The sequence below is a fragment of the Aspergillus ochraceoroseus genome (genome assembly GCF_002846915.1).
Source record: "Aspergillus ochraceoroseus IBT 24754 chromosome Unknown P175scaffold_5, whole genome shotgun sequence".
NCBI classification, from domain to species: Eukaryota; Fungi; Ascomycota; class Eurotiomycetes; order Eurotiales; family Aspergillaceae; genus Aspergillus; species Aspergillus ochraceoroseus.
In genome coordinates, this window is record NW_024468480.1 from 2,345,081 (window position 1) to 2,357,676 (window position 12,596).

Consider the following 12,596-nt stretch of genomic DNA (forward strand, 5'->3'; position numbering starts at 1 on the left):
CTCAATGATAACCCTATATAAATGATATCGGTCTCCCTGTCCAGCCACAAAATCCTCCCCCATTATCCATACTACATTAACCAGCCCAGCTAGGAGCTAGAGGTACTGATTCCAGCAAACATACCGCCAGTCATTTTGAACCAAATCATTTAGATGCTACTATTGCGGCTCCGGGATGATCCCACAATAGAGGATCGAGGCAGAGAAGGGAATAGCTGGAAGGCTACGGTAAAAATTCGCCTAGGCCACCAAATAAGCAAACATATTCCATAGTGAAATGCGCGGAAAGTATAGTGCAATGATCAGCTCACTTGGAGTCCAGGCTTGGGGCTCACTTGGTGTTCTAATAGTTCCTTTTTCTACTAATTACTGAGTTACAACGTTATTAACGGGTGCCATTTAGGGCGGAAAATGCGACTCTGCGACTCTTGCCAGGCCAATGAAGGGAAGAAGTTATATTTAGATACGCGGAGTCTAACTGCCGGGTACCTGGCTGGGAATATCGCATGCTGCAGGCCGCCCCTTAGCCAAAAACACGGGGCATTCCTGGACCCTAAGCTTCAACACTATTTTCTGCGTCAGACCTCGAGTGTCGTATTCAGCATGCCACCTAGCCTACTGTGAACTCGGTGAAATAAACCATCATCAGCCAACCAGGAAGCTAAGTATACTGTTGGATGGATTACGTACGCTCGGCCGCCCACATCCCACACTAGTTGACAGAAAGTTGAAAGGACAATATGGAGTTGAGTTTGGAGATTAAGAATACGGCCTACTGGGTAGAACACTTTCATCGCCTCACGGGCACCGAGTAAATGCTCCAGAATGAACCCTCAGGCCACGAGCGTGGAAAAATGATATTAAACAGGCGTCGCCATCGGGCTGGAGCCGACTTGACTCCTACGGCCAGACGAAGGGTTGATATTTACATACCGTGGCATTATTGAAACCAAAGCCTTTAATTGCGCCTCGTGCATTACTTGTTCCGTTATTCGTGAATGGTCTGGTACCCTCAACAATGCCCATTACACGCCCCGCGCTTTTAGCCCTCGCAGTCTCTGCTTGCACTCCTGCGTGGGCTTCGCCTAACGCCCGCAGCTTCGATTATGTGATTGTCGGCGGTGGTACGGCCGGCTTGACTGTCGCTAATCGACTGACTGAGAATGCATCGGTGACTGTGGCTGTGATTGAGGCCGGTACTTTCCCCGAAGATGTCGTTGGAAACATAAGCCAGGTCCCTGCCTATGCAACCCTATTCTCAAGCACCGAACTTAGCAATCTCGAGATTGAATGGGGATTTGAGACCACTCCACAGGCTGTGAGTCTTTCCATTTGGTCATCTCTGTTCCCTCGCCGGATTGGTATAGAGATTTGGACAAGTCAACATCGCTAACTGGGGTATTGTAGGGCAAAAATGGCTCGGTCGTCGACTATCCTCGTGCCAAAGCTGTCAGTTGGTCCTTGTGTAGCTCCGGGTTTTGTTGTTTTGAAAGTGTATATTGACTCTGTCTTGTCTTTTAGTTGGGTGGCTGTAGCGTGGCTAACAGCATGGCCTACAGCCATTCGTCCGTGGGTGCATTCCAGCTGTGGGCAGATACCGTTGGCGATCAATCCTACACGTATGAAAACGTGGTGAAGTATTACCACAAAAGCATGAACTTCACTCCACCTGATAGCGAAACGAGGTTGGCGAATGCCACCCCCTTGTATGACTCTGCCGATGTTGTTACTGGCGGTCCGCTGTCCGTCACTTATGCCGCCTATTCCGAAAGCTGGAGTACCTGGGTGGCCAAGGGTATGGCAGCTGTCGGGATCCTGCCTACCGATTCGTTCATCAACGGGAATCTGAATGGCTCCGCCTGGCAGCTCCAGACGGTCAATCACGCTGATGGTCATCGTGCCTCAGCCGAAGTGGCCTATTTGCGCCCTTATCTCAGCCGCCCGAATTTGGTTCTGTTTACAGAGACAATGGCCGAGCGTATCCTGTTCAATGATAGGAAAGCAGCTAAGGGGGTGGAAGTTACCACCGCCAACACCACCTACACTATCCGCGCTAGAAAGGAAGTCATTGTCTCCGCGGGAGTCTTCCAGTCTCCTCAACTCCTAATGGTCTCCGGAGTTGGACCGGCTGCTGTCCTGGAGGAGTATGATATCCCAGTTGTGGCCGATCGACCCGGCGTTGGCCAGGGAATGAACGACCACATCTTCGTCCCTCTCACATATCGGACCAACCTCGAGAGCCAAAGCACCGTGACGGTTGAGGATATGGAGGAGTTTAATAACGATGCTACTGGACCCTTGACTAACCCTGGTGGTGACTACCTTGGACTGGAGAAAATCCCCCAGGCACTCCGGGCCAATTGGTCCGCAGAGACCGTGGAAGGTAAGGGAAAACGACAGCAAAGCTCTTGAGAATGGGGACTGATATCATTGGCATGAATATAGTTCTATCTAAGCTGCCTTCCGATTGGCCGGAAGCAGAATATCTCTTCCTTCCCGCCGCCCTCTTTGGAGACACTGTGGAGGGTGCTGCGTATGGTACTGCGTTGGCCGCATTAGTCGCTCCTCAATCCCGGGGCAACGTGACAATTGCGTCTTCCAAAATGAGTGTTGCTCCTCTGATCAACCCCAATTGGTTCACGGCCCAGGCCGACAAGGACGTTCTCCTGGCTGCCTTCAAGCGCGTCCGCGAGTTCTTTGCCTCAGACGCCATGTCCAGCATCCTGATTGGCGACGAGTTCTTGCCCGGCCCGAGTGTGCAAACTGATGACGAGATCTTGGAGTATATCGTAGAGGGATTTTATGCTATTTCACACGCCTCCGCGACAAACCACATGGGCAAATCCTCCAACCCGATGGCGGTTGTTGATAGTAAGGGCAAGGTGTTCGGGGTGAAGTCTCGTAAGTCTTCAGGTTTCCAGCCCAACATTCAGCCTTGATCTAACTATCCTTAATTCAGTTCGCGTTATTGACGCCTCTGTTTTCCCATTTTTGCCACCAGGTAAGCAAGCATTCAATTCGGATATATGTTGGCTCTTTCTATAAGTACTACGGAGCTAACGCATGGATAACCTGTTCTAGGACCCGCCCCTCAAGCCCATGTCTGTGAGTGCTCCCGTTTCGCGATATAGACTGACTTTTGCTGGAGGCTAATATCATATCACAGACATGCTCGCTGAGAAACTCGCTGACCAGATCAAGAAGGAGTGGTGAAGACTGTGACTAGGGCTTTTTTTTTCTTTTCTTTTCTTTTCTTTTTTTTTTATAGTCTAATGGAAGACGCTGTACGTACGTACGTAGATAGGCTGTGAAATTACAAGAAGAATGGAGCAAGGTGCTCAAAAATATCATATTCGATTCTGGTCTCTCTAATGGGTTTGAAGCCGAAACATAATTCCATTCAACCTGTGAAGAATAGTTTTGTGAGCCTAAAGTCAACGTAGGCCGATTTCCACGTCTTAAGATGCAGCTTTCACATTTGTAAGGGACGTATTGGGCCCGTCGGAGGTCTCTATATGTCGGTGCAAGGCTCTCATGGGCTGAGTCCAGTACTAACTATACATTTTCTGGTATATAGATAACCATTTTGAAGGGCATTACTAGCTTCTCATTTCTTGCGAGCGTGACTATGCCTACTACAACTTGGGAGAAGGGTTGATCACTCGGTGTCTTTCTTCACGGTCTCGCCGATGTCTAGGGTAAAAGATATCAATGGGCAGATCAAAATGGTTCTAGCTCCCTGTCTATGATTAAGGGCTATTTGAGAACTAGCTATGATTATATATTACTTATGAATCGTTTTCCGAGTGTGATTTGTTTGCTCTTCTATACCTCGTCCGCGGCACGTTTAGGCCGCCGCCTGTCGAGAAAGGAACTCGTAGCCCTCCTTGATTACGCGCTTTGCATTCTCATCAACTTCATATGATCGGTACAAATCGAAGAGATGCACGGCCCCTTCCAGGATACGAATCTCGGCGACAACGTCGTGTTTCCGTAGCTCATCGTATGTTCGCTTTGCTTGCTGCCAAGGGATCAGATCGTCATTGGTGCCGTGGATGATAAATGTTGGCACCTGGTATGCGCCGCGTTGAATGTGAGCCAATGGACTCACGGACTGAATTTGTTCCAGGCTCGGCTCAGGAAGTCCATCGGTGTAGTCGTCAGTGGATATCCCATTCGATTTTTGAGGAGACAGGCCGTTAAGGAGAACGTGAAGCGCGCGGCCCTTCCAGTTCATATGAAGAGCGATCCGCGAACGGGGATCAGTAGGATTCATCCAGCCCCCCATCGCTCGCTTCGCTGCTGGCGGATTGTAGGCGGTGATCGGGTGATCATACACACCCTCCAAGAGGTTATATTGTAGCGAGCTCCCGTTGGACAGTTGGGCTCCTTGGCCGAAGGGAAGATTTGGCTGCTTCCAAAATGGATCTTCATAGTCCGAAGGGCAATAAAATGCCAGGATCGCGTTGGGAGCTTGAACTCCGGCTTGGGGTGCGGTGAAGCCAAGAGTGAGGGCGAGATGACCGCCCGTCGACCAACCTACGGCCACCACACGGCTGCCATCAACCCGAATATCGGGACGTTGGAGCGTGAGGGTCGGGAGGACGGTCCGACACCATGATAGCGCATCGCATACATCGCGCATTGGGCCATCGGCCAGGGTCATTTCCGGGCACAGTCGGTAATCGATGCTGACGGGGAGAAAGCCAGCATCGAGGAGAGTTTGAGTTTGGGCGGGACGGATATCTTTTCGTGAGAGCATAACATGGCCACCTCCGTGGATCATTAGTGCTAGTAAGTCCATTGCAGATTAGTAAAGTCCTGGGAACCAGTTTCTTCAACATGGCAATTTCTCACCTACCGGAAGCACAGCTTGGCTGGTATTCGGGGGATAGTAGATATCAGCCTGAAGCGCCACATCTCCAACTCTTTTGAACTCGACAGTCTCAACTTGAGCCAAGTCGGACGGCGAGGCAGTGATGACGCGGAGTAGGTTAGACTCCTCTGAGTCTCCCACCGTCCAGTCCATCCAATGGAATCCAGAGCGAGAAAGATGCTTTCTCCATAGGTTTTCGTTTGCCAGAGCGTGCTGACGACCATCTTCGAACAGCCACCAGCCTTCCAGCAGGCCAAAGACCAGATCGAACCAGAATAGATTGCGGGTGAGCTCGACCAGGCAAAGAATACCGCTGGGACGGAGAACCTTGTTAATATTTGTGCAGGAACGCGTCAGATCCTTAGTAGCGTGGATGCAGTTGGTTGAAATCACGATGTCATACTGAGCAAGGAACTGGGGGGCGGGCTCCTCCTCAATATTGAACACGGTGTACTTCATGAAAGGATACTTGGCAAATTTCCTCCGGGCTGCTGCAACTAAAGACGGTGAGAGATCGGTGAAGGTGTATTCGAGTTCTTGCTTGGTAGCAGTGAGTTCTTCGATGAGGTGTTTTGTTGTTCCACCCGTGCCAGCTCCCAGCTCCAAGATGCGGATGGGCCTGCGTTCTTTGAAGTTATTGAAGATGTCCACCAAGTAGTGCGCCAGGTTGATGGTGCCTGTCTTGAACATAGGTGCATGAGTATACACGTTCTCCATCAACGTCCGAGCCTGCGCACTGCCAAACAGGATGGATAACGGATCAGTACGCCCCGTGAGACAGTCGGCAAGTTTCGATCCTGTGGATGCAAGAAGATCATGTTCGTAGGCATGTTGGGGGTATTGAGAGATAATCGCTTGATGAAGCTGTTCTGATTGACCCTGTGGAAGTGCAGTGCTAGTTCGCACGAATTGTCCGGTTGAATCTTGTTGAATAATGCGTGCGTCTTCCAGAATGCGATAGATTTGGCTTTTCACCTTCTGGTGCTTCTTCAGCACTTGGATATCAAGGATCTTATCGCCAGGCGCGAGATTTGCCAATGCGCATCCAAAGGATTGGAAGGCCTCCGCCACGTATGTAACGACAAGGTCCATTTGCGCAGGATAAACGGACTCATAAAATCCGGTGAGGTTGGTCAACTTTGAGATATCATCGAATTCACGACGAACTTGAACAAAACTTTCGTGTGTGAGGGATACAAATGGCCTCTTGCTGCCGACGTCGTCAAACCTGTCGCTTGGATCTTGCCCATTCGATTGCTGAGAGGTTATCGCGGGGGCGGATGACGCTGAAGGCTGCAAATTAAGACGTCCAGCGAGTGAACCGACATCCTCAATGTCCTGGAACTCATCCAGCGGAATTGTAACACCAAACTGTTTCTTCAACTCGGTCAAAACTTCCGTGGCCATGAGAGAGTCGACTCCCAGATCGCCGAGGGGGGTGGTTGCGGCGATTTCACTCATTGGAACACCCAAGATATCGCCCAAAAACTGCTGCACCTGGCTAAATGCAGAGGGAATATTCTTCTGGGCCACACTGACAGCAGTAACAGCAGCAGGAGCAGAAGCCTGTTGCGGGTGAGAAGATGGGAGCTGGACTTGTGACATGGACGTAACCGGTCCCAGACGGCGAGCGAGGGACTGGACATCTGGGATTTCGAGAAACTCCGAAGCAGAAATTGTCACATTAAACCGGCTCTTAATCTCATTGAGAACATCCGTACTCATCAGGGAATCGACTCCGAGATCCACCAGACTAGAGCTGGGCTGGACGTCCTCAATGGGGATTTCGATAACTCGGCTCAGCAATTGACGAATCTCCTCGCCTGCGTTCTGGATCCCTGCGTTGACTGGGGTCCTGCCCACGGGCTCCCCATTCATCGGCATCTTTCTTTCCTCCTTAGCCACTGGATATCCAGATTGAAGTCCGGAGTCAATGGGTTTCGGGAGAACTGTCCTGGGGTGGCTTTCAGGGTCTGCCGGGCTGGCGGAACTGTTCAGCTTTGCCAGAGTCCTCGCGAGAGACTTGAGAGGGACCGCTTGGAAAATAGCACCGAGGAAAACAACGAGCAGATCGCCGGTTTGCGGATCAAAAACAAAGATATCGTTAACCAAAGTCTTGCCGGAACTCTTTTCAAAAGATGAATAGACATTCCATGTCTGAATTTCGCGTCGTTTGGCCAGGAACTTGTCGCTCAGGAATAGTTCCCCAAGCTCAGTGCAGATGAATACTTCATCCTCGTTCCGTTCAGTCAGACAATTAACATGGATTCCTGCAACCTGAAGGAAGTTATCCAGCGTTATTGGGTCACAGTTTGCCTCGTTCATCACGGCTATCTGGTTGCTGGGAAGCGCCACGACTCCTACAGCTTGGTTGTTCTGCGACACAATCTCCTTCACACCTCGGTAATAAGGGGCATAGTCGACGACCTGGCCAAAGACCTGGTACACGATCTTGCCGTTGAGCGCGTTGGAGCCAGGGGTGTTGAGCAGATGCTCGTATTTATTCTGTCCAATAATGCGCTCAAGAAATTGCATTCTAGAGGCCTGGAAATATCTATCCGACTGGATCAAAGAAACAGTTCCTGTCGCATGTCTTGTCAAATGTCCTCCCGCCAGAGGGCCGGGGCTCATGACGGTAAATTCCCAGGTATCCTGTTCTGTGGTGATGGGTACCAACTGGAGGAGCACAGTCTGGTCTGTCTTGATGGATAATGGAGAGGATATCTTCAGGTCTCGAACGCGCGGCGCGATAGAAGAACCCTTCCCGAAAGCGAGTACATTGGCTGCCCGGACTGCAATTTCCACATACATGGATGCGGGGCACAGGCTTTGGCCCAGGACTGCATGGCCTGTGGTGCAAAGCTCGAACATTTCGTGCATGCAATTCACTCGGAATTTAATGCTCTGCTGCGTGCGTTCAAGCAGATCAAGGAGCTGGAGTGGCTCTGCCTTCACAACCACTGGAGTCGGCTCTGGAATGGTTACATTGCGTTCAATATACGGCATCCAATGTGCAGTGTTCTCAAATTGATAAGGTGGGAGATTAATCCAGGTCGATGGGGCTTTCTGGCTGTGGTGGAAAGGCCAGTACTGGGCTTTAACCCCGGCACTCCACAGATTGCACGTTGCTCCTGCGAATTTGCTGAGTGCATTCGGGGGTCCAATATCGACGGGAATAAAGGTATGTTCACCCTCATTTTTCATATCCATCAAAGCTCGCCGTGCCATAGGGACAATGGGTGATGCCGATCCAGCCTCCACAAAGACGCAGGATCCCAGCCGGTCTGCAATTCTTTTGACCGCAAGGTCAAAATAAACTGGGTCTCGACTGTGCTGAACAAGCATGTCCGCAGTGATTAAATCGTTCCAATCCTGGTCCTGAGAGCAAGCCTCGATATGAATAGCGGGGCGCTTAAAAGTAAGGGTTGCTGCAACTTCGCGTAGACCGGGAAGAATACCATCCATAAGACTGGAATGGAAGGCATGTGTATTGGGTAGTCGCGTTAGCTTCAGTGAATCAGACAGTCCTTCCAGGTCGGCCACCTGCTCAACTGCATTGAGGGATGCCCGGTCTCCAGCTAAGACAACCGAACTAGGCCCGTTGTAACAGGCAATGTCTGCAGTAAATTCCGGATACTTTGACTTGGTCGTGTCCATGAGGTGTTGAAGTTTTCCCTTCTCGCCCTGCACAGACAGCATGGCGCCAGCTTCATTTCCCCAAGATGATTGAATGAGGCGGGCACGTTCTGAGATCACACGCAGGCCGTCTGAAAGAGAGAGCGCGCCTGCAACTGCCAAAGCCGTGAGCTGGCCGAAACTATGGCCAACTATGGTGTCGACCTGCAGTCCGGAATCGAGCCATGATTTGGCGCTGGCATACTGTAGTGAAAAGAGCATGCAGTGCAAGCTCACTAGATCATCAACAGGTTCCCCCTTGAAAATTGCGGGAAACAAACTGGGTAGGCCCAGGCTGTGGCATGTTCTGTCACAGTCATTCTAAGATTGGATATTAGCCCTCGGAATTTTGTGCATAGTTCAAGGCCATAACTTACCAGGTGTTTCTCTAAAAGCTTACTACTGCGAAGCATAGTCTCATCCAAGTGAACAGTTTGGCCGTTTTGACCACCGATGCAAAGGACAACGGAACGCTTGGTTGAGGGGAGCTTGTTCAGCGTGGTGGTCGTAGCTTGATCGAGCTTCGTAGCAACCTCAGCGAGGTTTGAGGCAGTGAATGCGTAATTATAGTCAAAATCCCGATTCTGTTTGACGGCCAAGTTGTACGCAAGAGTCCAAGTTGCTCTGGCTCGTTGAGCGTCTTCAATACTCGCCAAGCTGCCTTTCAGAACCCTGCAGTACTCCTGCAGGCTTTCTGCAGTTTTCGCGGAAATAAAGAAGGGAATTTCGGCTTCAACAAGATGGGGAGCAGTGGTGCCCTGGGCAGGCACGTTGTTTTCCTCCGAGGCTGGCTCCCGTAACACAATCGCGGCATTGCTTCCAGCCGCTCCGTAGTTGTTAACCACTGCGATACGTGTGGCAACGTCCCACGGCTGGGTATTCTGGGAAACAGCTACACGGTCTTCCTCCAGCGAGGTGATCTTCGGGTTAAGGCGAGTGAAGTTGGCTTGTTTGGGCACGACTCGCTTTTGCATCATCATGATCGTTTTAATAAGCGCAGCGGCCCCTGAAGCGGCTTCAGTGTGTCCGATATTATCCTTGACAGATCCAATATATAGCTGGCTAGTGCGGTCCGGCCCTCCAAAAGTACGGCGGATGCTCTCACACTCAATTGGGTCGCCGACTGGTGTACCTTTTGCCGCCCAGACAGTCAGTATAACTTCAATATAATAGCTCTCGGGAGTAAGACAGTGGGTGATAGATGAATGGTAATAATAATAAAAAAGCGTTGCCTACCTGTACCGTGTGCCTCTACGAAACTGACTTCTTTAGGATCAATTCCAGATATATCCAAGGCCTTGCGGTAGAGGGCACTTTGGGACTCGGATACCGGGACGGTAATCGGCGAGCAATTGGCTCCTTGGTTGACGGCAGAACCAGTGATAACGGCAAGCACAGAGTCACCATCCGCAAGTGCTCTTGCCAGTGGCTTCAGGAGCACCAAGCCAGCCCCCTCTCCACGACAGTAACCATTGGCTCCGGCATCAAATGCTTTCGAGGCCCCTGTCGGGCTCAAAAATGATGCAGCGGCTAGGTTCTGGAACAGGGCTGGGCTGGTTATCACATTAACACCACCAGCAAGAGCCATAGAGCACTCTTGGGCTCTGATTGCCTATGGAAACATGCATTGTTAGCTTTGAAGAAGGAAGGAATTCATGAAAATCTCAGCTGTCAGATCCGAGCAAGTAGGCTTACATTAACAGCCGCATGAATAGCAACGGCACCTGAAGAGCAGGCCGTATCGTAGGTGATTGATGGTCCACTCCATCCAAAATAATGACTCACGCGTCCACTAATAAAGGCTCGCAAGCTTCCGAGAGCGGAGAAAGCGGAGGCATCATGGGATGCAATATTATCGCCATAGTCAACCGAGCCGACACCGAGATAACATCCGACATCCAACGAGGATTTGTCAGGGGAGGACTTTAGTCCAAAGTAACCGGCTGATTCCAGCGCTTCATATGCCACCTGAAGCACCAGGCGCTGTTGGGGATCCATGTACTTGGCCTCGCGGCCGGAGATACCGAAAAATCGATTGTCGAATACGTCTGGGTTGCGGAGAAAGTTGCCCCAGAAAGTGCCCTTGGGTTCACGGGCAGTTTCGGAGAGCTTAAATCGATCCTCAGGAATCGTCCGAACAGCGGACTCTCCTGCACAGATCATTTTCCAGAATTCCTCCAGGGTGTCTGCGTTAGGGTATCGGCAGGCCATACCAACCACGGCAACGGCAGATGTATCCTGCAAAGTCGCAGCATTGTCCAGTGCATTAACTCCATCTTCCGCCCCAGACCCATTCTTCAGTTCATGTCCAATACCATTTGTAACCCCGTTGGGTTTGCTTTTCGACAATGGAGATTTGGCCACTGAACGGGGAATTGTGGCCTCGGGACCTACAGGAAGAATATCATCTGCTGCGATGGCCGAGGAAGTAATGGCCGCCTGGACGGTTTGGTACCATTGGCACTGGCGTAAAAGAATGGACTCCAGGGCAATATCATGCAATGTGCCAGTGGAAATGAGGCCACCATCAACATTGGACCTCAGTGGGAGCTGAAGCTCTGCAGAGTTTGGAAGCTGAAAGCTGGGATTTCCTTCACAAAGCGCTTTCAAAGCGCGAACTCCGTCTCCGTGGGCGGACTCGAAATGATATCGTCCCTGGAGGCTGATAGGCTGAACCGACATGCCGATGGCGGATAGTTTTTGTTCCAGGGAACTCGCTTCGCTCGTGGGGACAGTCACAGTAACACGGTTTGTATCAGTCAAACAAGATACATAGGCCTATTTTGTCGTGAGTCAGCGTCTCTTAGTGGTAAAGAGCCTTGAATGCTATACTCACATCAGGCCAAAGGCTAAGAATGCCCGTAAACTCCTGGTGATCCGCCTCGGAGTTCCAACTCACTGAGAACGACACTGCTCGATTTTGAGAGGCACCCAGTTTAAGGCTGTCTAATTCCACCAGAGCTCCGGCACAAACCGCAAGTCTCAGGGCCACTGCAATGTGCTTCTCTAACTCGGCCAGGTTCTTGGAACCGGAAACAGCCGCAGCGGTCAAAAATCCGATGCAGAACCCCTGAACGTCTCCTAACGTTCTGTCACATTTCGTTGAGGTGTTAGGCAGTATACTGCTCTGAACTTCCCCTGTTACAAGCTCCCAGAGGTCGACGACATGATAAAGGACGGTAATGACATCAAATAGCATACTACCCATACCCTCCGGAAACATGTCTAGATTCTCCAACTCGCCGCCCTTGAAGATCTGCTGCAGGGTCTGAAGGGTTTTGTCACCGTGAACTTTCTCGAGCGCTGGATAGGCTTCAATGATTGTTGGCCATACTGACGGCAGTTCATTAATCGCAGCTTGAAGGAACGCCAATCGGGGAGTGTTGATGATTGTCGACCGAAGTTCACTCAGGGCTTTGGCAGTAACTCGAGATCTCTGAGGGCCGATCAACAAAAGGGATTTCCTTAAATTGGTCACAGACATCTTGAAAGTCCTGATAGAGGAATAATACTGGGTAAGAGATGAAAAAAAGAAGAAAAGAACAGAAAAGAAACTGATGTTGAATCTATGGTATTCCACGGTAAAGCAAGGCAATCGCCCGGGGGTATTCTGAAGCAGTGGCGAAGCTATAGGCAAAAAAGGGCCATAGTACAGGAAAAATAGCGTTCGGATCGTCTTAATGTTGTAGCAAGCGTTAAATTCAAATAGACTCAGAGCGTATTCAATGCATGCATGGTACTTCGTCTCTCGCAGGGACTGCGTCTCCGACGACGGTACTTGGTGCCGAAAGATCTACTCAGGGCTCAAAGGACCCGTCAACTCAAGGGCTTATGCACCCTAGTGTATTAGAGTGACTCCATCACTCCGAGTATACTCAGTGCTCTCGGTCTCCAATCAGCCACGTGCATAATGTAGGACTCACTTTGGAGCACCTGTCGGCCATGCCTGTCTTTTTCCTGTGGTTGGGTCGACGAGATGACGAGGTAGTCAGGCCATGCGATTCAAGCCGGATAAGTTGCCTTGGGATTGTAAAAATTATACCTC

The 12,596-nt window shown here is 50.7% G+C and overlaps 2 protein-coding genes across 2 annotated transcripts; one reads left to right on the forward strand and one right to left on the reverse strand.

Moving 5' to 3' along the window:
- Positions 1-1,018: 1,018 nt before the first annotated feature.
- On the forward strand, positions 1,019-3,304 carry P175DRAFT_0481835 (GMC family oxidoreductase; the record flags this gene model as incomplete). Its single annotated transcript, XM_040895479.1, has 7 exons — positions 1,019-1,318; positions 1,408-1,449; positions 1,522-2,383; positions 2,446-2,901; positions 2,960-3,001; positions 3,082-3,105; positions 3,167-3,304. 7 exons carry the CDS (start codon positions 1,019-1,021, stop codon positions 3,211-3,213), a joined length of 1,773 nt encoding a protein of 590 aa, XP_040751830.1. The 3' UTR covers positions 3,214-3,304.
- Positions 3,305-3,731: 427 nt separating this feature from the next.
- P175DRAFT_0558619 (uncharacterized protein) lies at positions 3,732-12,134 on the reverse strand. Its single transcript, XM_040900854.1, has 6 exons — positions 11,388-12,134; positions 10,247-11,329; positions 9,788-10,163; positions 8,929-9,683; positions 4,858-8,872; positions 3,732-4,791 (listed from the first exon to the last, which is right to left on the reverse strand). The coding sequence occupies exons 1-6, from the start codon at positions 12,033-12,035 to the stop codon at positions 3,848-3,850; spliced, it is 7,821 nt and encodes a 2,606-aa protein (XP_040751831.1). The 5' UTR covers positions 12,036-12,134; the 3' UTR covers positions 3,732-3,847.
- Between the last annotated feature and the right edge of the window lie 462 nt (positions 12,135-12,596).

Excerpts from the sequence above, each read along its gene's own strand:
- P175DRAFT_0558619 (XM_040900854.1), bottom strand. The coding sequence starts at position 12,035 with ATGTCTGTGACCAATTTAAGGAAATCCCTTTTGTTGATCGGCCCTCAG. Across the intron at positions 10,164-10,246 it reads CTATTCATGCGGCTGTTAAT|GCAATCAGAGCCCAAGAGTG; the intron begins GTAAGCCTACTT and ends ATGTTTCCATAG. Across the intron at positions 4,792-4,857 it reads CCAAGCTGTGCTTCCGGTAG|CACTAATGATCCACGGAGGT; the intron begins GTGAGAAATTGC and ends TGGACTTACTAG.